General features: G+C 38.8%; 1 protein-coding gene across 1 annotated transcript in view; it reads right to left on the reverse strand.

The window, feature by feature from the left end:
- The window catches only part of ASCC3 (activating signal cointegrator 1 complex subunit 3), a 525,526-nt gene that overhangs the window by 443,317 nt on the left and 56,407 nt on the right, over positions 1 to 25,802 (reverse strand). Inside the window, exon 5 of the mRNA XM_065400559.1 lies at positions 2,884 to 3,004. Within this exon, the coding sequence (XP_065256631.1) occupies positions 2,884 to 3,004 (121 nt within the window). The remainder of the gene's footprint in view (positions 1 to 2,883; positions 3,005 to 25,802) is intronic.

A 25,802-nucleotide genomic window follows, 5' to 3' on the forward strand; every position in this document is an offset into this window, starting at 1 on the left:
TTGTAGCCTGCAACAACATCGATGGTGTGATGGCAGCCCTCAACATCGTTCACGATCCAGATGAGTGGAGACTGTTCATTGATTCATCGAAGACGAGTCTTAAAGCTGTTTTACTGCATAATGGCAATGTTTTGCCATCAATGCCAGTTGGTCATGCAGTCCATATGAAGGAAACCTATGACAACATGAAACAACTTTTGAGGTGCATAAACTATGACCAACATCAGTGGCAGCTTTGTGGCGATTTGAAGGTTGTTGCTCTCTTGCTTGGTCTGCAGACTGGATACACAAAGTACTGCTGTTTTCTCTGCGAATGGGATAGTCATGCAAGAGATTCCCACTACATCAAGAAAGATTGGCCACTCCGACAGTCATTTGGAGCCTGGGAGGAAAAGTGTTCAGCATCCACCACTTGTTGAATCAAGGAAGATTTTGTTACCACCCTTACACATCAAGCTGGGTCTGATGAAGAACTTTGTCAAGGCCATTGACAAAACACAAGCAGCTTTCAAGTACCTCCGTGGAAAATTTCCAAGGTTAAGTGAAGCTAAGATAAAGGAAGGTGTCTTTGTTGGTTCTCAGATTCGTGAATTTCTTCGAGGTGATGCATTTGACCATGCACTGCGTGGCAAGGAAAAGACGGCATGGAAAGCCTTCCAATTAGTGGCAATAAATTTTCTCGGAAACGAGGCAGACAACTACAGGTTGTTGGTGGAAAAGCTCCTCAAGGCATACAAAAGCCTTGGTTGCAACATGTCACTAAAGATACATTTTTTCACTCTCATCTAGATTTTTTTCCACCGAACTGCGGAGCAGTGAGCGACGAGCACGGCGAGCGATTTCACCAGGACATTGCAACAATGGAGAAACGCTATCAGGGCAAATGGAGCCCATCAATGCTCGCAGACTATTGCTGGACAGTGACAAGAGATGCTCCATTTAATGAATACAAGAGACAAGCCAAGAAGCACCGAGTAGACGCTGAATAGGACTAAACTATGTACAGAATAGTTTTTTGCCTTTTGTTTCATAATACATTTTATTTATATAACCCTTTTGCTGATTTTTAAACTGTTACATAAACAGGACAGGTGACATATTATCATGTAAAGCAACCATAAACACATGAAAAGACCTAGGTTTACAATTTATGATTAAAACTCTACTAGCTACACAATATACATAGACATAAAATGTAAAAACTTAAATATCTTAGAAACAGTAGCCAATCCGTTGTTTTAATTGTCATATTTGAATTCAGCACATCAAAATACATAATAAATAGCACATTTTATCTCTGAAGCAGACGACTTCTCAAAAATTGTAGACCAGTGTAATTTAATTGTGATGATCCTATTCATGGGTTTCCCATTCTAAAAAGAGGAGTGAAAACACCTTCTCCAACTATTAGGTCATCTTGCCAAATCCTTCAGTTTAAATTTCTTGGCAGCTCCTGCCATACTGGGATCCCTGGATGGACACTTTGGGCACATATTTATTAATATAATCTGCAGTACAGTCAAACAAGTACTGCTTCCTACTGTTGTAACTGACTTGGTAACAAGTGAACTTAAATAGATAGTGTGCAAGAAGCCCATGCATGAGCAGCTTCTCTCTCACCAATCTAACCATCATCTGCTCCTGGTGGCCTGACAGAGCTGCTGCATGTAGGTTTTGCAGGACAGTTAGTAGTGTCTCCATTGTTTGTACAGTTTATAATGCCTACAGGGCCTTGGAAAAACCACTGTTTTCTTGGCAGACTGCTCTACTTTTTTTCCCCAACTGAGGTATCTTTTCCTGCTCCCAAGTCTTTAACCAGTAGATCACTAGGTGGGTTCTCAACTGAGCAGCACAGTCATTAACTTTATATTGTCGTGGGACCTGAAGGCCTCCAGCAGGTTAGGCCCCCATTCTGCTATACACTGTGCGGACATATACAAAATTAATGTTTCCATTCCATGTAGTTTCCAATTTAAAAAAAAAAAGATGACATAACATGAGGGTGAGAAACAAGTGGGAAGATGGGGGAAAACAGGGTAACAAAAACAATAAGATGTTTTAGGACAGCATAGGAGTGTTCACAGTTCTTAGCCAATTAGTAGCTGCAATCAAAGCGTGTCACCTGCTTAGCCTTTACCAGATGGCAATTTTCTGTACTCATTGCAATAGAGGTGAAAGGTGAGGAAGGATCTGAAGGAAGATAAATAAGGTGGCGGCTTGGAACCTCCATACAGTTGAGGAACTTCTAGAGGAGCCGGCTGGCTCAGTCTCTTGCTTCTCTGTCATTTCTAGCATAATTGTCCCACGATAGTTTGGGTGGAGTTAGTGTCATAGCATGGATTATTGTCTTTCCTGAGTGCTCACACATTTTTTTCTTTACTTTTTTTTTTAAGTGTATAACACTGATTTAAAATTAATTATTTATAATGCAAGGCAATGTACTTTATAAAAACAAATCCTTGTATGCCACCTTGACCTTTCTTCACATCTCATTCTTTTGAAAGGTGGCTCTAATGCAAAGGTGCTACTCTCCTGTGACTTGTATTTGAGCAATAGGAGCATGCGGTGAAAGCAAAACAGTAAGCTACATGAAGAATAACCAAACATGGCTTCAGCTACATGACAATCTGGTGAAGAAGGAGCAACACAATGTCTATGGTAAAAAATGAGCATTGGAGAGTAAAAAAAAAAAAAAAAAAAAAAAAAAATTATTTTTTTTTAATTCAGACTTAGAGGCAAGCAAATCATACTCCCTTCTTCAATTATGCATATAGTGAAAACTTTTTAATAGAATAAAGAAATCTTGTTTGATTTATCTAATCAGGCAGTTATTCAAAAACTCTGGCTTCTATCGGTTTTGAAAAAAATTCAATAGTTTCTTACCTTGTAGAGCCTGCAGCTTGTCATCATTTGGCCAGGACAGAGATCTCTCCACAATCATAGACCTATTCTGTAGGAGTTTCTCTATGAGTTCAAAGCCCTCAGGGCCTAACAGCTCGAATAACTAAGGAAAAATAGAAAACAAAAAGATCATACCCCTAAAATATTTTTCCCCAAATTAGTACAAGAGTTTATAAACCAAGAGTCTATAATAATTTTGTCCTGGGTAACAGTGTATTTGTTGGAGATTTAAACAAAAGTAATTCTGCCCAAAACTGTTCACACCTAGAAGTGATGGATGAATACTATCAATTTTACAACAGAAAGCACTCACATTTTATGTTTAGTGGCAATATAAAACCAAAGAGGGGAGAAAGGATTAGGAATTGTCCTGGACACAAAATTGCCCTACCTCTCCAGGGATAAATAGAGCCAATTTAAATTCACAGGTGAAAGAGGACACCTGATTCAAGAAACACTAAGGGCTACACCCTGCCACACTTGCACTAAGAAGTATATTACACCACAGTTTGTCCAATTTTCTTCAATGGGACAACGTGGAGTACTGTATTACTCTATGTGAGATAGGGTGGCAGATCTGGCCCTGATAGCGAATTAATGGTTAACCCAAGAGAGTTAAAAAAATTAAATTCTGACATTCTCATCTACAGTACTTCTCTTAATCTGTTCTTTTGATGCAATGATTTGGGGCAACAACCTTCTGTCTGCATTGGTGACCAACCCCTCAATTTGATGGGGACCACACCCATGCACTATCTTAGGTGGGGTTAAAGCTTGAAAGACTTTTTAATCCATTTTTTATACAGGGTCCATTCACCATTATATCTCATCACCTGAGACTACACATCTACACTGCAATTAGACACGTGTGGATGGCCCATGCCTGTTGACTCACGCTGGTGGGACTCAAGCTAAGAGGCTGTTAAATTGCAGACATTTGGGCTCGGGCTGCAACCTGAGCTCTGGGACCCTCCCACCTCACAGGGTCCTAGAACCCTGGCTCCAGCCCCAGCCCAGATGTCTACATGCAAATATGAAGCCCCTTAGCCCAAGCCCTGCAAGCTTGAGTCAGCTGGCATGGGCCTGCCATGGGTTTTTAATTTCAATATTGACATACTCCAAAAGAGTGGGTAAACTGTGCACCAGGAAGGCCCAAAACACCCCTTGCGTCAAGTATCCAGTCTCATGTCTGAGCATTGACTTGGGGGACAGGAACTGCAGTGATTACCTATGAAGATTTTCCTACTTGCAAGATACGAACATCACTCTCTACACAGGACAGAGACATTTTCTTGTACATTACACAGGCTTCTTTCATTACCATCATTAAGGTGGCTGCCCAACAAATCAGCAGAGTATGCCAATAATGCCTCAGAAACAGCACTAGAACTAAAGTTAAAGAAAATTTTATTTATGTAAAGTAAAATTGGCCAATTGTGAAAAAAATTGTCAGTCAAGTATAGGGTAAAGCTTAGAACCCTTTTGTTTTGCCGAAGTAGGGGTCAGCGACCATTTTACTGTGTTGTTTCCCTATGTGACATGACCTAGTTTACTGCACACAGCTTCAGTTCAATTCCTAGCTGCATAGGTTCACCCAATGTAGATTTGTGGAGCTAGTGCTGAAAGGGAAAAAACTTCATAACCACAGACTAATACTTTCTACTTTAAATAATAAATTATAAAAAAATTTATAAAGTCTCTATCCTTTAAGGCATCAAACCATAACACATTTTCCTGCCTATATCTAATTTCAACACACCTACTCGCAACATTTTTTAAATCTTTCATCATCAACTTTTTTAAATTGCCAATACTTTTCCCACGATAGTTATGCTGTAAAATTAGATTCTGTCTGTCTTAAATTTTCTATTCACTAAAATAAGTCACAATGCTCATCTTAAGTAAGGGCTATCGCCTTCCCAACCCCATAAATTCCCCCAACTTTCCTACACATTTTCTTAACAATAGCTACATAATTAAATGTGGCCTATTCATATTTAATTTGTGTATTAAATATTTCAGACAGGAAAGATAAGAATGAAATTCAAACACAAATTATGCTAAACATATTACCCAGCACACATTTTTCCCTATTTTGGGTCCCAAAAGTCACAGCTGGGTGTCCTCCACTCAACTATGAGCTACCTTGTTTGTTGATACCACGCTGGACCAACAAACAAGGTGGGAGACAGCTGTCTGATTTCAAAGGACCTAAATGGGGAGGAAGGAGAAAACAGATGTTTAGAATAATTCACACTACATACTGAATAACATTTTTCTTCTTTCATATCAGCTGCTAGTCAGTAACCATCTCAATTTTGAAAATCAGCCCTCTGGCAGTTGAGTAAAAATAATAAGAACCCTCCTCCTTCTCAGACTAGTGGGGAATGTGGGTGAAGTGTGTCTTCCACACATCCCCTGCTCCATCTATATCTATCTATATATACACATACACACACACATACACACACACACACACACACTATTCTCCTAAGAATAGCTCCAGTGCTTCTCACTTTTGTAAGCAGCAGCAAAGTGAAGTTGGCATGATTCGTGTCAGAGCCACTGCTGACCACAGGACTGGAAAACAGTTATACTTACTGGAGTCTTGCCAGTTTCTGTTGCTTAGGAAAGCAAGGCAGCACTTTCATGTTGGAAAAGTTCTCTCTACAACCACAAGGGCTAGAAGCTTGCTTATATATATATATATATATATATATATATATATAAGTTTGAAGCCTGATAGCTTATGCTCCCTTCCTTGCCTCCACTATCCACTGAATGCTTCTTTCTTACTATCCTAGTGGGTTTTTCAAGCCCAAGCTTCCATGAGACAATGTAAGTTAATAAAAATGTAGTTTAGTAAAAGTGACAATAATATAGCTTGTACTCTCTTCGCTTCCTGCTAGCATAGCATGTACAAATGTGTATAAATCTATTGGATTTAGTAAAGGTCCAGAATTTTCAAAAGGTGTCAAACTTTTTTTCTATTTGTATGTAGCAGAATGAAACTGACATGTACTTATATATTGTGCTCATTACCATACTAAGTGCTTTATAAAACAAGTTTAGCAATGACCTCTTTTCCTCTTCCTCCAATTGTTTATTTTATTATTGTGCAAAAATTTAGTTGCAGTGTTGAGTTTTACATTTCATTCTAAAGACAATGAGAGTCACGGTAATTCTATTATCTTGGAGCAGGATGCTCCACAGCTCACTAGCTACTGAGAGAGCTATCTCTTACACATTAGTCTCCTCCTTGGAGTTGACAGTTCTATTCGTCCTGAAGAATGCAGCAGACAACAGAGACTGTGACTGAGAAAAGAGATTGACTAAGTAGCTTGGGCCAATTCCATGAAGGATGGGTTTAGAGATCAGGAATGAAATATTGGATAAGTCAGTTTTTCAAAGTGAACATTTTATTCCCCATGCAAATGGAGGACCAGGATGATGTGCTCTTGGCAACTTATGTTCGTTAAAGGGCCAATCACTATATTCTACACCAACTGGAACATTTTTCAGGTTGGCACCAAACAGAATCGTGCTCAATCCTGGTCAAATTTAATGTGAATCACTGTTCAAGTGCTCCTCAAGGCACCAGGATAGCCTAGTGGTTGTATTGTTTGCATTTGAAATAAAGGAAATGGCGTTGAATGTCTTCTATATATTGCTGGCACGTGAGACCATAGCTTGTAATCTCCAGGAATGGCTTCATATAGAATCATAGACTTTAAGGTCAGAAGGGACCATTATGATCATCTAGTCTGACCTCCTGCACAACACAGGCCACAGAATCTCACCCACTCACTCCTGTATAGCTGAAGAAAAAGGATTATGATGAAATTTCATAGGCGAAGGCTCCAGTCACAAAGCAGTAGTTAATTGGAAGGATCAGAACTATCTTAGCATATGTTTACAAACCCTATCAGATCTCTAAAGCAGGAGAGTAGCATTCCAAAGTAAAAAGCAACAAATGTCACAAAGTTCCAATAGTATCAGTATGGATGTTTGCTTCTTGTTCGTAGAATGCCTATTCCATGTTCTTGCCTGAAACTTCAAATGGAAAAAGTCGAAGATACTGAGATGGTCCAAGTATCTCACTATTTCTACTATTGCTTTGTACCTTGGTTGTGTTCTAACTTTTTGGACTTTGTTTTAATAGTAAAGTAAATGATTTGTGAAGAGTATCTTGGCTAATCTGTTTCAGCTTTTGGGGGAGATCATTAGAGAACAAGGACTATGAAGATTCTAAAATAAAGAGCCCCTCTCAAAATGTAATGAAAATAATTACTGATGAAGCCTTTTTAAGTGATTCACAAACATAATGTTGGACTTGGAGTAAAAAAATCTCTTGAAAACCAATGTTTGAAGATGATAAAGAAAGAGTGACATTTTGAGGTCATGGTGCTTTCTATCTCCCCCACACGCAAAATAAAACTTAGTTATGAAACACACACACACACACACACACACACAGAGAATTATGATACTGAAACATACAGATGAAGAATTTTTGAAGTGGCAAGATTTAGAGCTCTTTTAGCTATAATTTAATCATTTATAATTCTGGATGGTGAATGAGTTTAGATGAGGTATCATTTAGGCAAAGGCCGCAGCCTAACTTTGCTTGGCACGAGTTCTGTTTTGCCAGTTGCTTCCTCTTACGCAGATTTGCTTGAACAATTCTACTGCTGACAGAACAAAGGTGATATGTTGCGTTAGAAGACTGAGTAAAAGGAAGAGCTAAATGGTATAATAAAATACACAACCAGTAATGCTAAAGTGCCTTTAAATGGGGGGGGGGGAAAAGGGCAAGGTGACATGAAAACATAATGACACAAAAGTGACACATGAACAGCAAAAACTGTGTAAATTGAACCTTAAGTATGTTCATTGCACAGGTTATGCAACACAAATGCTGATTGCAGACAAGCTAATAAATATGTAATGTGGAAGTGCATAAGAATCCACATGGGGAGAGGGGGCAAATTGGAGAATCAGAGGCAGAGATGACCATCATAAAGTACAGAACTTCCTTGTACCTTGGAATGCAGTAACTTGGGCCCCTACCTATTCCATCTCATCTGTTTATCATCTGTCACAAATGTATGTTCAGACACTAAGTGACAATTTTGTCTTAATTTTTCATAAATAAAGGTGAAAATTAAGCCTAAATTGAGTGGACATATGACTCATTTTCCTCCTTACACTCCCAAGAAGCTCGTGACGGCAGGTTCCTCCTGCCTGGAAACAGGGAGTGTCCCAGTCTCCACTGAAAGAAAGGGGTAGTCTGGTCAAGAAAGGGAGTGATTTTTAATAATTCTTCATAAATCTTCTATTGTCCATGTTGATCTCAGTGATATCTTTAATGCAATATGGAAAAACCTGGATACATTTCTTGGGCCTGATCGAAAGCCCACTGAAGTTAGATTCTTTCCATTTACTTCAATGGCATTTGGATCAGATCCAGAAAGCACCACGGCAGACAACAAAAAATCTGAGGCACTGCATATAAGACATAGTGACGAGAAACATAGGGGATTTGCTGCATTAGAAAAGTCAACACCAAGTTGAATCTGCAGAAAAGAGAATACATAATTTATGACTTACTACTAGGGCTGTCAAGAGATTAAAAAAATTAATTGTGATTAATCGCACTGTTAAACAAGAATAGAATACCATTTATTTAAATATTTTTGGATGTTTTCTACATTTTCAAACATACTAATTTCAATTACAACACAGAATACAAAGTGTACAGTGCTCACTTTATATTTATTTTTTATTACAAATATGTGCACTATAAAACAAAAGAAATAGTATATTTCAATTCATCTAATACAAGTACTGTAGTTCAATCTCTTTACAATGAAAGTTGAACTTACAAATGTAGAATTACATAAAAAAACTGCATTCAAAAATAAAACAATGTAAAACTTTAAACCTACAAGTCCACTCAGTCCTACTTCAGCCAATCGCTCAGACAAACAAGTTTGGTTACAATTTGCAGCAGATAATGCTGCCCACATCTTGTTTACGTCACCTGAAATTGAGAACAGGCATTCGCATGGCACTGTTGTAGCCAGCATCGCAAGATATTTACGTGCCAGATGCACTAAAGATTCATATGTCCCTTCATGCTTCAACCACCATTCCAGAAGATATGCGTCCATGCTGATGATGAGTTCTGCTCGATAACGATCCAAAGCAGAGCTGACCGATGCATGTTCATTTTCATCATCTGAGTCAGATGCCACCAGCAGAAGGTTGATTTTCTTTTTTGGTGGTTCGGGTTCTGTAGTTTCCGCATTGGAGTGTTGCTCTTTTAAGACATCTGAAAGCATGCTCCACACCTCATCCCTCTCAGATTTTGGAAGGCACTTCAGACTCTTAAACCTTGGGTTGAGTGCTATATTTATCCTTAGAAATCTCACATTGGTACCTTCATTGCGTTTTTTCAAATCTGCTGTGAAAGTGTTCTTAAAAGGAACATGTGCTGGGTCATCATCCGAGACTGCTATAACATGAAATAGGGCAGAATTTGGGTAAAACAGAACAGGAGACATACAATTCTCCCCCAAGGAGTTCAGTCACAAATTTAATTAACGCATCATTTTTTTAACGAACATCATCAGCATGTCCTCTGGAATGATGGCCGAAGCATGAAGGGGCATACGAATGTTTAGCATATCTGGCACGTAAATACTTTGCAACGCCAGCTAGAAAAGTGCCATGAGAACGCCTGTTCTCACTTTCAGGTGACACTGTAAATAAGAAGCAGTCAGCAGTATCTCCCGAAAATGTGAACAAACTTGTTTGTCTTAGCAATTGGCTGAACAAGAACATTGTTTTGTTTTGTTTTTGAGTGCAGTTATGTAACAAAAAAAATCTGCATTTGTAAGTTACACTTTCATGATAAAGAGATTGCACTACAGTACTTGTATGAGGTGAACTGAAAAATACTATTTCTTTTATTATTTTACAGTGCAAATATTTGCAATAAAAATAATATAAAGTGAGCACTGTACACTTTGTATTCTGTGTTGTAATAGAAATCAAAATATTTGAAAATGTAGAAAAACATCCAAAATATTTAATAAATTTCAATTGGTATTCTATTGTTTAACAGTGCGATTAATTGCTATTTATTTTTTTAATCACAGATAATTTTTTTTGAGTTAATTGCATGAGTTAACTGTGATTAATCGACAGCCCTACTTACTACTATGTCTGGAAAGTGACCGTAACCTGGAATTAGTCTAAATTTGGGTTTGATGAAGTGTAGAAGAACAGCACCTGGTTAAAAAACAAGTATCAGAATAAAGAAATGATCAAAAAATATGTGTTGGTATCTCTACCAGAGTTTGATTATGGAAATTTTAACAACTGACTGCAGTATCTCTTACACAGCCTATTCAGAACAACTTTCTATTTCTGAATGTTGCCCCTTCAACACATGGGATTCTGCCCCTAGGCTGGTCTGTATTTCCATATCCATAGATTATTATGTAATTTATAAAAGCACATAATGCCCTCCCCCAGAAAATACAAGTTATTTAAAGTGGAGGGAAGGGTATGCTCCTGCAACAAATAACTTTTACTCCCATCACACATAGCACTGTATGTCAAATACAGAATTTAAATAAAAAAGAACAAGTAACAACTTAAGGAACACTTTGCAATTTGATGGATGACAAACTCACTAAAAGTACAGTGATAACATTTCTTAGATGATTTAGACAAAACTGCATTCTGTAGACTTCCTTGCATACATCAACTTAGGGAAAGTTTCTTAAGTTTAACTGAAACCACCATAAATTAATCAGTTACAGAAAAACTGGATAGACTGTTTTGACCTACAGCACAAGACTTTTATATGAGAGACTATTCAATATAAGTAGAAAGAAATAACAAATTTATTTTATTTCCCAATACCTTTTGCTCTAGATCAATACCTTTTTTCAGTGTCCTTTTGACAGTCACCAAATGGAATAATGTGTCTCAGAACAACTTTAAAAGATTTGTTTCTAAGGTGTCTCCAGCTTCTTCAACAAATCCACATGAAAATATCTTGCTGTATGTGACAATAAGATGCTAACGGATCCATGAAAGTCTACAAAAAGTCCTAATACTTATAATTCTTGTTGAAGATAAGCAAAGGGAGACATTCTTCTAACATTAACTACTAGCCAATAAAACAAATTAGAAATCTGAATTACTCCCAGGTGAATTCTGTGTCACTGCACATACGCAGAATTCATGTCCTCCGCAGAGTTCTTTGCTTCCCCGCAGAAAAATTATTTCTGACGGGGAAGCAAAGGGAAGCTGCAAGAATGATCATGCGACCCTCACCAGAAGCACAGCCAGGGTGGCTTGGGTGCCTGCAGCAGCTGGTAGAGAGGTAAGTCACCACCAGGAGAGGGGGCTGAGCAGTCATGCAAGTGAGACAGACGGACACACACACAGTCCTTCTTGCTCGCTATTGCAGCATGCTCAGCATGGAGGGACAGGGCTTCAGGGTGTTTCTGAGGAGATAGGCATGGGGCAGGCTCTGTCCCCTCAGGCAGAGCAGAATGTAGCAGCCTGCCTGCTTAGTGAATTGTTCCCATTGTTTTTGTGAATTTCCTCAGGAGTATAAAACAGGTGTAAAAGTTTTAAGGCTCCTTCCCATTGCCAGAGGGGTGTAAAGGACATTCTGGCCTTTTAAATACTTATGGTGCTTTTGTGATTAGAATGGTCTAAATTTTTTGACTGAAAAAATTTCTTATCAAAATGTGCTCCATGAACTGTTTGCTACTGACCTTTCTGGAGACGGTCAGTAGCCAATATAAATTGTGAGTTTGATTCCCCAGCCCTCACTTGCTCTTCAGTTCCCCATGATGTAACGCTGAGCATATGCCTGCATATATTTGTTGACTAATAACTAGAAATAAAGGGTCAAACCTAGCTACATTACTATTAGGCAAGGGGGATTGGGGATTTCCTCCAATGCTCCCCACTCCCATTCTCCATCCATTGTATTGTAGTTTAAATAAATTACCAAAATAATTGAAACCAGGGTGATTATATTGTGTTATTTTAACAAATAAAATACGCAGAATTTTAAAATATTGTGCCGAGTGTTCATTTTTTGGTACAGAATTCCCCCAGGAGTACTGAATATATGTGTACTAGAAATAATATAGGCACAAGATTAACCCAGCAGCATGTTGAGCCTATAGACCATCGGAATTAGAAATCTCTCAATCGCAGCTGAAAAAGCTGAGTGCCAAAGTGCCAATGACCTTTTTAAAAAGAAAACCCTAAAGACTTAAACTGGAGGAAAAGTTGTTCTGTTATCAATAATGTGACTCATTGTTCTACCATGAAGTATCCCTAGCACTATCCTAGGGATCAGCTGATTATAAACATTGAAAAACCTCTAAAGTTAGCTAGCCATCGCACTTGCCATTTTTCCCAGCATTGAGAGCAGGTGCAGTTCCTACATAAGCTGCCAGCTATTTTGGCACTACTGAGTGACTATTTGGAAAGGTACTGCACAGATGCCTGAATCAGTACTATACAATACAAATTCCAGATCCCCACAAAGAAAAAACTGGACACACCAAAAACTTTGTTACTAGGAGACAAATACCAATTTCATTATGTGGCAGGGACAAATGTTTAGTTAGATAGAAAAGCAAGCAAGCGACTGTTCTTGCAAAATAACCATTAAAGGTGAAAGTAAGTTTTTGACTGTGGTCAGAATCAATCATCCATAATAACTGTTAGTATCCTGGGATAAGTAAATTTAGAAACAGCTACAGTAGGCATAGCAACAATTTTTCCAGAAAGACACAAATGCAGCCGCTCATCTTGACAAGAAAAAGCCTTACAAAACTAACAGCAATGGCAACTATGGAATAATACTAAATACAACTTTAACAGACAGATTTAGCTGACTATAGCTATTTTAGTTATTCCAGGATGAAATGAGAGTGCCTAGAAAAACTATTTAAAATAGGTCAAGCATCTGATTCACATGGCTTATTAGAACTGGGTGAGGAAAGATAATTGCATTTTGCTGCAATATTTTGACATTTGGTTTTGTTCTGATTAGTAACAAAAATTTCAAAATTCTCTCTGAAAGGGAATGGAATCTCATCAACGGGGCAGTCTGCATGGTGGGCTGTCCCAGAGCTACAACCTCTGGAAGCCCTGGGTTCCCCAACTCTAAGGCAGTCCACATGGCAGGCCTCTCCAGAGATGCAGACTCTGGAAGCCCTGGAGTCCCTTGGCCTCAAGGTAGTCCACAGACCTAGGAAAGATAAGCTGGCAGGAAATCAGGCAGAGTTCCACTGGAAACCTGCCTGGATTCCATTGGAGCTTCAGTAAAATCAAACTGTCTCTGTAAAACATCTTGATTTTGCCAAATCAGCACATTACAATTAAAACTATATTTTGTTAGTGTTTTTTGAATCAGCTCTCTTGTGGATATTAAACTAGCCAACGAATCAAATTCTGGTATAGTTAAATTGTCTCTGCATAACCAAATTTACTTTAATCAGATCCTCTCCTTCCCTCCCCTTCCCCCCAGTCTTATACAACATTAAGTTTTAAAACTAACTAGTTTCACCTTCCTCTGCAGCACAATGCACTTGCAGGTTTAAATTAGTGTAAATGGTGAAGTCTCTGTAACTTAGTCTTTAACCATGATTTGAGGATTTCAGTAACTCAGCCGGAGGTTAGAGGTCTATTACAGGAATGGGTGAGGTTCTGTGGCCTGCAATGTGCAGCAGGTCAGACTAGCTCATTGGTTCTCAAACTTTTGTGCTGGTGACCCCTTTCACAGAGCAAGCCTTTGAGTGCGACTCCCCTTATAACTTAAAAACACTTTTTAATATATTTAACACCATTATAAATGCTGGATGCAAAGCGGGGTTTGGGGTGGAGGCTAACAGCTTATGACCCCCCATGTAAAAACCTCGTGACCCCCATGAGGGGTCCTAACCCCCAGTTTGAGAACCCCTGGACTAGATGATCGTGATGGTCCCTTCTGACCTTGAAGTCTATGAGTCTAGCAAAAGCAATAAAGTTTATATAGTAAAAAAAAAAATCAATGGTGTCTATAAACCAGGAGAGTTTACTTAACAGCTTAAAAATTATTTTTAATGGCTTTATTTGCCATAGCAAATATAAACACACGGTTAAGACAAAACACAATATGACATAAGACACTTCATAAAAACACCTATCGTTAGAAAAGTATTCCGTAAGTTACATTTAAAGAAGACATCGGTAACAGCAAACTGAGCCATGGCTCCTCTGTAGAATTTTATTTGTCAATTCAGTGATTAGGGCAAGGATCGGAAACCTTTGGCCCGCGGCCCGCCAGGGTAAGTAGCCTGGCGGGCCAGGCCAGTTTGTTTACCTGCCACGTCTGCAGGTTCAGCCGATCGCGGCTCCCACTGGCCGCGGTTCGCCGCTCCAAGCCAATGGGGGCTGCGGGAAGCGGCGCGGGTTGAGGGATGTGCTGGCTGCCATTTCCAGCAGCCCCCATTGGGTGAACCGTGTGCCAAAGGTTACCGATCCCTGGATTAGGCCTTTGCTGAACTAGCCTCACAATATGGCATATATATTCCTTTGGCATTAATTTCAGCCTGTGAGTCTACATGGAATAACTTGTAGGACTGTAGTCTTAATTTTTAACACTGATAGTTCTTTAGTTACATTAAAAGCATCCAAAACATTTGGAATGTCTGACAAGTTATAAATTGCAATTATAGCATGTTCAAATCCTGATTCTGCAAAGAAAACTCTAAAAAGACCACATTTGCATGGCCCTAATTCTACTTTTGGAACTTCCTGAGTTGTGTATTTAAATGTTCAACCCTAATGTTACTTTAACAAAGTTTGGAGGCTTTGCTCCCCTCCCCCATTTAATTGCTTTCGCTTTTTTTCCAGGCTTTTTGATCGGACCAACAGTGTTCCATTTCCTCGCTACAAAAAACAAGGAGTTATGGATTGTACATACACAAATATTTGTTTTACTTAAGTTTAGCATGGGAAATAGTATTCATAGAGGCTTGATCATATTCCACACCAGAAGTTTTCACTTCTCTTTCAGTTACTTAAGCACAAAGGTAATTGTCTTTAAAAAAAGATTTTTCTCCACTCAACTCAAAAACAACTTTTATTTTTCTCAGACATTTATACATATAAAAATCACCCCTGGCATAAGAAGAGGTATATTGTTAGGCTTCAGCAAAAAAAGCATAATTTCTGAGAAAGCTACAAACTATTTTTAAAGGTTTTGAATGGAAAACTCTCCACTACTGAAAACTGAGAGATGACTTGATTACAGTGTACAAATACCTTCAGAGGGAGAAAATACCAGGTAGTAAACAGCTTTTTAATCTAGCAGAGAATGGCATAACAAGAATCAATGTCTGGAAACTGAAACTAGACAAATTCAAATGAGAAGTTAGGCACATATTAACTGTGAGGGTGATAGCCCATTGGAACAAACTACACCTCTACCCCGATATAACGCAACCTGCTATAACATGAATTCGGATATAACGCAGTAAAGCAGCGCTCCAGGGGGGCGGGGCTGCACACTCCAGCAGATCAAAGCAAGTTCCATATAATGCTGTTTCACCTATAACGCGGTAAGATTTTTTGGCTCCCGAGGACAGTGTTATATCAGGGTAGAGGTGTACTAAGAGAAGTGGTGGTTTCTCCATCTCCTGATGTCTTCAGATCAAGACTGGATGCCTTTCTGGAAGATATGCTTTAGCCAAAACACAAATTACACTTTGGTCAAACAAGTTATTGGGCTCAATACAAGGGTAACTGGATGAAATATAATGGACTGCAATATACAGTCAGACTATGATCTAATTGTTTCTTTTTGCCTTAAACGCTACAGAATTATTCACTACGTAGCATTTGCTATTTTGAACATTAAAAGTACCAATAAAATGTTATTCTAAAACTAAGAAAAAAGAATGAGTCCCTGTATTTTACAATAATTTGTTACTAGGCAACCAAGAATAAGTGTTCCTGCATTACAATAAACTACATGGCACCTTGAAAAGAGCCCAATTTGTACCACTCTGACCACCACCAGAAAATGAAAATTACATTGCCTCAAATTTGTTCTATTCAGTTCTGGTCACTCTTTTTGCCATTATTGTAGCTTCTTGATATTAGGTTATACTTTGATAGCTATCTGCAGAGAAAAGGACTACAGATTTCCATTTTGGATTTCTTTTATTTGAGGGTTTTATTTATTTTGTTTACCTAGAAACTCTACACTCAAGGAGTTCCCTAATGAGCAAACCTAAAATGGATAGAAAAGATATTCCCTTGCTCTTTCTCAAAAAGCAAATGTAACAACTTTTCATAGATTAGGTCACCATTCAACGCTAGGGTTCAAGGCAGTAAGGTGAAATCTTGGCACCTATTGAAGTCAATGGCAAAACTTCCATTATATACCTCTCTTTCAGGCTAATTTAATAAATACAAAGTGCTAAATAAGGATTAATTATCGTCAAATTGTATTCACCCAATATAATTTGGGAAGTTCCTAGTTCAAGAACCTCTTGCCCAAATCACTTTTTTTGTAGACATTCTACAGCCCCACCTGCAGCATGCCAATTTTGAGACAGATTTGATGCAACTTTGTGGATTTTAGCAGAAGGGGACTGTAGCAGGGTGCTGGTGCAAAAGCACCTAATTACCCCTGCTCAGCCAGCTCCAATCAAGAGAAATAGATCGGGGCTGGTGAAACAGACCTGATGCCTGGCTATTGGCTCCACCTGTGGGCCTGACAAGCCAGCAGTTATAAGGGCTGGGAGCCAGAAGAAAAGCCAGCCAGGGAAAGGTCAGTCTCCGAGCTGTGGGCTGACGGCAGGAAAAGAGGGAACTAACCCTGTAAGCTTTGTAAATAGCTCAACACTGGTGGTGGGAGAACTGTGTGTGTAAATAAAGCCACGGGTGCTGCATAACTGGAACCCTCTCTGCACTTTATTGGGACAGCCAGCAGGCTCTGAACGAGGGGCATGACAGAGGACCTGTCACAGGGACAAATCAGGGTTAAAATGGGACTTCAGTTATGGATAGACTGCATTTTTGATCATGGAATAAGATTGAGTAGAGATTTTTTTAGTCCAGTTATTTGTTTTTACAACATATTGGTGATCATGTACTTGAATCTTGCTGCTAGAAGGTATCACAAGATTGAAGTATGTATCTGTGTAATTTGTTTTGTCCCCAGTCAGGTTTGGAAACAATTGTTCATGGTCAAAAAAGGAGTCCAGGGAAAAAGGAGCCTAGCGAAATATCAGTTAGAATCTACCATGTCTCAACTCATTCTGGGAAAAACTGACTGAGAGTAAATATAAAACTAGCATAAAATTTTGTTAAGTATATCCTGAAGGGGTCAAACTGTTACAAAAGTTGTAACTGAAAATAAACTCTCTCTTTTCTGTTATACAATATTAAAATGATGCTGTCATTTGGGAAGAAGAGAAAGTTATTGGAAATAAAAGGAATCTGCTCTCACCACCGGCCCAAGAGCTGTTTAGGTGAACACATTCTCTCTATTCTCACTGTGGCTCCCTCACTCCTGAGTTCTGCCCTCAATACTTAGCACTCAAGCACCACTTAATTTGGTTCCTTAGGAGGAGAGATGGGAGGACCCTCCTGATACTTGCAAAGCAAACTATCTGCTTAATAGCATGACTCTGCCTGTCAGTTGCCTAGCCTGATCCCTTCCTCATACATCACACTCAGCCCATGCCTTCAAATAAGATGACAGAAGCAGGAAAAGAGAAAAAATTATATAAAATTAAACAAGTTAAATTAAAGGGTTTGTGGTTTTTTTAAAAAAAAAAAACAGGTTTACTATTTACAGATGTCTGATCATATAAATACGCATACTAGAGCCAAAATTAGTGAGATCCATACTTCAAAATGGTCGTTAAGCTTGTCGGTATTGCTTACTTAGATTTTCAAAAGCTTTTTATAAAATGTCTCTAATAAGAGTGTTGAAGAAAATAGCCATGACAAGGTGCAAAGGTCTGGCATGAATTAAAAACAGGTTAAGCAACACGAAATAGTCTCAAAATGAAAGGAAAAGAATAAGGGATGTCAATAAACTGGACACAATATTTAAAATTGTAAATAGTCATTAGACTGCTTCACAAATGTACCAGTTGTGTAGAGAAATGTTCCAAGTACTGTCATTTATGGTATAGCAAATAGGTAACTTTGAAGTACTAATATTCCACTGGGAATCAGCACTTGAAAATGGTTGCTGTGAGAAGATTAATAATTTAACACAGGAAGTGGGCTGTGAACTGACAAAATTGTGAAGGACACAGGAATTTGAGAAATACAAATGAAATTAAAATATATAGGGTTGCATAACAGCAGACAAAATTTAACTTGAATAAATACAGTAAGACATGAAAAATAATCTAAATTCTCAAGACCTAAACTGTCTCCGTTTATCAAGATCCTCTAAGAGAAAAGATTTGTGAATTGTGTGAATATGAATGTCAACACGGTGCCCCGAAGTAATTTTAAAAAAGTAAATAATGAGCATTAAAACAAGAATAGAAAAAACAGAAAATATTAGGACACTGTTGAATAATGATGTAACTGTCTCTGGAGTTCTTTGCCAATTTTATTCACCACAAAGGTCTCTGAAGATAGAGAGTAGTAATGGTGGGATTTTTGGAAGATAAGAGATTGCAAAGAAAAATAGTTTATCCTGAAAATAAGGCATTAGAAGGAATTAAGGTTTTTGGAAATGATGAGCATGAGCAATCCCTCCTCCTTACTATGTCTCAGCTACAAGAACAAGTGAACTTTTAAAAATATTAAGAAATACGTTTTCATATTTTTTTTTAAACAGAAACACTTACATGGTGTAGAGCTGAAGCATGGAATTCACTGACATAGGTGGTCATTGAGACAAATACTGAATGTAGACTTCATAAAGGGCTGGATAATTTTAAGTCCACTAAAATTTGTAGCTATGAAAGCTGAAATTAAAAGCGTGATCAAATGTTCTGCTGCAGCAAAAAAGTTTGTCATCTTTAGGGGGTCAGAAATTTATTGTCCTTTCCTCTCCCCCACCATCACAATTAAACCATATACAACACTGTAAGTGCACTGTGCAGTTTTTAATCTTTTTTTCTGACTCATCAGGCATTAGACACTACTAGAAGAAAGATGTCAAATTAAACGGCCCAATGGTAAATCTCGTTGCCTGCAGCCAGAACCAGAACGTCTCAAAAGAAAACTATATTAATATATATTGCACAGAGATGCAGAAACGATAATAACACAAAATGTGCCAATTTCCACTTCTAGAGAACACTGGAAGCCTCTTCAATTATACAGTGTATAAAAATAGTTTGACTTGAATGTCTCTGGTAGTGATACTCAACCTATGATTCCCAATCTCTCGTTCAAGCTCTGTGAGTCCATGTGTCTGAGAATAGCCGTTAGACAAGTATAACATCATTCTGAAATTGTATTGCAATATGTTCATAATGATGTTGTATGACTATAATGCTTCTCAGGCATGTTTACAATCAATGTTAACACTGCAATGCAATAAGCTTTCCAGCTCTTCAAGTCTGAAGGCCACTTGTCTAGGGTCATAACAAGCACATTTCCACATAATAAAGATCTTTCAGACCAAGTTTATTAGCGTTCTGGGAAGTGAAGTTTTCACATATTGCCATTAACTTTAGTAATTAAAAACTCAGTTATTGCAAGGCTATGATATAATTGGAAAACCCTGGCCTAGAATCTGAAAGATGTTCACAATGTTTTCTTGGCTAACAAAAATGGCCAATATTTACAACAGTTTGTATTACACTGTATTGCTGTTTTCCCTCTATTAGTGTGCCTTTTTTTCAAAGTTGTATTCTGTTGGTGTGTCACTCCCACACTAAGTATGCCGCACATTGCTTATTACTTTGTACTACAGATACTCTACATCTGGACAGACTAGCACTTTGATGAATTATATCAGTTTTTCTGCCCTTCATTTCACATTCTATCCCCATCACATTCTATTCCCTATACAGCAAAACCCTAGCAAACCTTTTAGCAATTTTTAAAACTCACTCTACCATTATGAATGGCTAAGGTGGAGTTAATATATTCCTTTTGTTAATGGCTTGCCTATACTTGTGTAGGCAAGTATACTAGACAGCCTGTGTCAAAAGGTTCTTCACATCTGATGGAACACCAATGTAATTTTGTAAGTATAATCACTGCTAAAAGTATTCATTGGCATATGCTTTTAATAATCTAATTACTCGTCACCACTTTATGCCACTATTTACAGATGGATATGTTGATATAAACAGAGTTGATTTGACTTTGGATTGCTTCCAGCCTAGATGAAGTTGCTGTATTTTTAAGAAAAAGGTATCTGCATGTCTGTGTGCATGTCCATTTTTAAGTGCTTTCAGCAACATTTTGTCAACCTTTGAAGTACACCATTTGTCTAGCATCCCAGAATATTATGTTTTCATTTTGAAAATGGTTATGTGTTAGCATACAAGATAGCATGTTTATGTGCTGCAGCTTCTTAAGATGCACCCTTAGAAGATAGCAGGAGAGTCAGTGAGGTTTCTTTTATCTCAAACTCAACTTTCAGATCCCTACGGAAATATCTCTTGACTCAGGTACCTTGCAATTCTTATTTTTAAAAAAGTCTCTTAATATTAAGAAGAAAAAAAGTAAATAGGACATTTGTGCAACACAAGTGTATCATCTCATATTCTTTTTACCATTCTTACTTTGAGGTTCCACATAGCTAATCCCAATAACCATCTACGGGCTTATTTTCCTCTGTCATTAAATATGTATTTCTGACATTTCCAGGTACAATCTAGACTAATGAGCAGCTGTGCCACCCTTGCCCTGAAATCTTGGTGTCTTATGATGCCTTGCTGAAGGAGTTCCCACCTGGGCTGCTCACAAACAGCTTTCCAGAATGCAAGCCACATCCTTAGTGTATGTGCATAACTGCAACATTCCAGCCTTCATTACACTCTGGCTCTCACCAGCCTTGGTTATACTGCAGAGTGACCACAACACACTCCCAGTCTTAAATTTCCTCCCAGAAATGTATGTCCTGCACTGTGTAGCCCTCTCCTTGACAATACAAGTTTATATAAAGTCCGTTATTTCTTTAATGGAAATAATATGCACACAACTTGCCACCCTGAATGGCATTTCCCAAACACTTCAATTTAAATACACTGATTAGATAAAACAAGCTTATTAACTATAAAGAGAGATATTTTGAGTGAATGCAAGCAGGGTCAAAAATGGTTACAAGAAAAATACAGATAAAACAAAACTGGTGCCTAAGGCTATGTCTACACTTGCAGTTTTTTCACTGACAGTTTTGTCGGTGATAGAAAAGCGCTAAAAGAAAAGCGCTGGTTTGTGTTCAAATTATTTTCCACAGGCGTCAGAGCGTGTTTACATATGCAGCACTTGCATCGCAGATGAGAGGAGCACACTGTGATAGCTATCCCACTATGCCCTGCTCCGGGACACAAAGCAAATCATTATTGTGGCAGGGTGGATGTGTGTGTGAGAGACAGCCACCGGAAGCAACCAATCCTGAGGCGGGGGAGAGGGAGACCCCGGCCTCAGCCCCCGCCTCCCTCCCTGACTCTGCTCAGAACATTCTGTCGCATCGTGGGAGGCAGCAGCAGCATTCCACAATAATTATTTGTTTTGTGTCCCAAAGCACTGACAGCACCAGCTGTCAGAACAGAGCTAAAGGGGTGGGGCACATACCTGCAGGCAGGACTGCTGAGTTTCAAAGAGCAGCCACTCCTGTTCTGAATGGTGGGACAGCTCTGGAGGGCAATCAGACAGGTAAAAACAATCAAGAGTCTTCCCTGGCGCATCAGCGCAAAAAGACTCTCGTTATGATGGTTTTATGTTTGCACTGAAACTCAGCAGTTTCAGCACAAAATGTGGATTTCTAGTGAAGATGCTAGCATGTTTTTTGCACAAAAACTGGAAAGTGTAGACATAGCCTAATTTAAATTTTGTTAAAATCAAGGCAAAGTTTTCTCACCACATGCTTTTAGCTGTCTGACTGACTAAACTTCTTAGGTCGGGACCTCTTCTCCTAGAATCCAATAAATGCTCCCTTTGTCACTTCAGATGCCATTAATGTGATAGGAAGGTAGAAAGAGGGCTTCCTTTGGGTGTTTGTCCCTCCTTTTTATAGCGTCAGTCCTCCTCTTGAAAAATATTCCCAGCTGGGTACCAGGAGACAAAAAGTCTATGGGAAAAGATGTTTCTTGCTGCTTTTCCCCTCACCTATTTGAGCTTCCTTTGTTTCCCTTCCTGCTTAATGACTCTGTTTACTGTTTAAATGCAAATTAAGTATATGAATATAAAACACCAAAAGTATGTAGGAACAAAATTAGAAAAGTCAAGGCACAAAATGAAATTAAACTAGCTAGAGACAAAGAGTAACAAGAATACATTCTACAAATATATTAGAAGCAAGAGGAAGACCAAGGACAGGGTAGGTCCATTACTCAATGAGGGAGGAAGAGACAACAGAAAATGTGGAAATGGCAGATGTGCTAAATGACTTTGTTTCAGTTGTCACCAGAAAGGTTAGTAACGATTGGATGTCTAACATAGCGACCGCCAGTGAAAATGAGGTAGGATCTGAAGCTAAAAGAGGGAAAGAACAAGTTAAAAATTACTTAGACAAGTTATGTGTCTTCAAGTTGCCAGGGCCTGATGAAATATATCCTAGAATACTCAGGGAGCTAACTGGGGAGATATCTGAGCCATTAGCAATTATCTTTGAAAACCCATGGAAGACAGGAGAGATTCCAGACCACTGGAAGAGGGCAAATACAGTGCCAGTCTATAAAATGGGGAATAACGACAACCTGGAGATTTACAGACCAGTCAGCTTAATTTCAGTACCCGGAAACCTAATGGAGCAAATAATCCATTTGCAAAGACCTAGACGATAATAAGGTGATAAGTAACAGTCAGCATGGATTTGTCAAGAACAAATAGCATCAAACCAACCTAATTGCTTTCTTTGACAGGATAACAAGCCTTGCGGAAGGAGGAAGCAGATGATGTGGTATATCTTGACTTTACTAAGGCTTTTGATACTGTCTCGTCTGACCTTCTCATAAACAAGTTAGGGAAATACAAACTAGATAGAGCTACCATAAGGCAGGTGCATAAAAGTGGTTGAAAAACTATTCCCAGAGAATAATCATCATTGGTTCACAGTCAAGCTGGAAGGGCACATTGAGTGAGGTTCTGCAGGGATCGGTCCTGAGTCCGGTTCTGTTCAATATATTCATGAATTATTTTGATAACGGCATAGAGAGTACACGTATAAAGTTTGCGGACAATATCAAGCAGAGAGGGGTTTCAAGTGCTTTGGAGAATAGGATTAAAATTCAAAATGATCTGGACAAACTGGAGAAATGGTCTGAAGTAAATAGGATGAAATTCAATAAGAACAAATGTAAAAAACTCCACTTAGGAAGGAGCAATCAATTGCACACACACAAAATGGGAAAGGACTGCCTAGGAAGGAGTACTGAGAACGGGATCTGTGGGCCATAGGGGATCACAAGCTAAATATGAGTGAACAATGTAACACGGTTGCAAAAAAACAAACATCATTCTGGAATGTATTTGCTGGAGTGTTGTAAACAAGACACGAGAAGTAATTCTTCCGCTCTACTCTGTGCTGGTAAGACCTCAGCTGGAGTATAGTGTCCAGTTCTGGGTGCCACATTTCAGAAAAGATGTGGACAAATTGGAGAAAGTGCAGAGGAGAGCAACAAAAATGATTAAACATCTAGAAAACATGACCTATGAAGGAAGATTGAAAAATTTGGGTTTGTTTAGTCTGGAAAAGAGAAGACTAAGGGGGACATAACAGTTTTCAAGTACATAAAAGGTCGTTACAAGAAGGAGGGAAGTAAATTGTTCTCGTTAACCTCTGAGAATACAACAAAAAGCAGTAGGCTTAAACTACAGCAGGGGAGGTTTAGGTTGGACATTAGGAAAAACTTTCTAACTGTCAGGTTAGTTAAGTCCTGGAATAAGTTGCCTAGGGAGGTTGTGGAATCTCCATCATTGGAGGTTTTTAAGAGCAGGTTAGACAAACACTTGTCAGGAATGATCTAGTTATTACTTAGTCCTGCGTTGAGTGCTAGTGCGTTGACTAGATGACCTATCAAGGTCCCTTCCAGTTCTACGTTTCTATGACACTATGATAAAAATCTAGGACTTACAAAGCCTAATTTTGGGGCCAATTTTAACCTGACATTTCTTTCACTTAATGGCTTGATTGATTAGAATGGATGAGAAGCTTTACGCAGGACAGGGAGGAAAGCAGCTGTGAACACGGACCTTTGAGGGCACCTTTGGTTCTGTTTCAAACAGGGGGAAAAGCAGCAGCTGGAAAGCATCTCGGCATCTTGGATATGGATTCCACTATGGAAAGAAGAGCAGCAGCTTATATTGAGAAACTAAGCCCTGGATTCAGCTAGAGAGCAGCATGCCAGCTGAGAGGATGAAGGTGTGAGGGACTCAGATGCATCTGGTTAGTGATGAGTAAAACTGATTTTCTAGCTAGTGTAAATGACAGCACATGCTATTTTCCACAACTCTGGTTTGGGAAATTTATTTTGTCCATTATATTACTGCCAGCATCCAGTACTAGTGGAACAGATTGCACTAATACAATCTATCAAAAATAAAACATTACAAAATACCATATTCTTAAATCCTCAATATCTTCAAAATTCAAACTAAATATCCAACAGAGCAGTGAAGTGCTGATGTCTTATATGCTGTTTTGTCTAGAATAAAAGAAAAAAACAACACATTTCTGCACGTGATATTTCTCCTATGGAAAAGGCCAGTTATAACTTAGGTGAGCCTTTGCTTAAGTAACACTTCAGTCAGCATGACACCAATTATATTGCAGATTTTTATTTATTCTTAGCACCACCCATATTTTTCTCAAAGTTCAGGTTAGCTCCCCCTGTACTAATCTTATAGCACAATGGTTCCAAAGCGTGGTCTGTAATCACTTGTGATCTGCAGAAAGCTAGTTGATCATATGGTTCTATATTCTTCCTTGTTTCTGTCTGCTAAATGACATGAGAAGACATCTGAAAAGACATTAAATATTTTCCCAACATTAATTTGCCACATTAGCAGTTGCTATTTTTGCCACACGGTCACAAATGCACAGTCTGCTTTTCCTCACATTCATCAATGGGAGGAGAGAGAATCTGCAAGACAGTCTCTCTATAAGGTCCATATTATGAAAAAGTCTCAAAGAGACAAATAGTATTTGGAGTACCCAAACAGATTTACAAGCTGGAAGCTGAGACACACCTAGTTAGAAAACTAAACGATTCTCACATAACTGCAAAGCGTATCTTATCCATCAAGTACAAACTCTAGCAAAGACTTCCCTAAATAGATACAAAATTTAGAAGCAGGATATCAGAAACAGAGTATTCATCATTTAACTACAGTAACTCCTCACTTAAAGTTGTCCCGCTTAACATTGTTACGTTGCTGATCAATTAGGGAACATACTCATTTAAAGTTGTGCAATGCTCCACTCTTACGTTGTTTGGCTGCCTGCTTTCTCCACAGCTGGCAGCCTCCTGTGCCCACCCCACCAGCGCCTCCCACCTGCGGATCAGCACCTTCCCCCTCCTCCTGCCCCCGGCAATCAGCTGGCTTGCGGTGTTTTGGAGGCAGGAGGGAGAGGGGAGGGGGGAGGCGGGAGGAGCGAGGACTCGGCATGCAGGCTCCCTCTCCCTCCCAAATGTCGCAAGCCGGCTGAT

Source organism: Emys orbicularis, chromosome 3 (assembly GCF_028017835.1).
Source record: "Emys orbicularis isolate rEmyOrb1 chromosome 3, rEmyOrb1.hap1, whole genome shotgun sequence".
Lineage (NCBI taxonomy): Eukaryota > Metazoa > Chordata > Testudines > Emydidae > Emys > Emys orbicularis.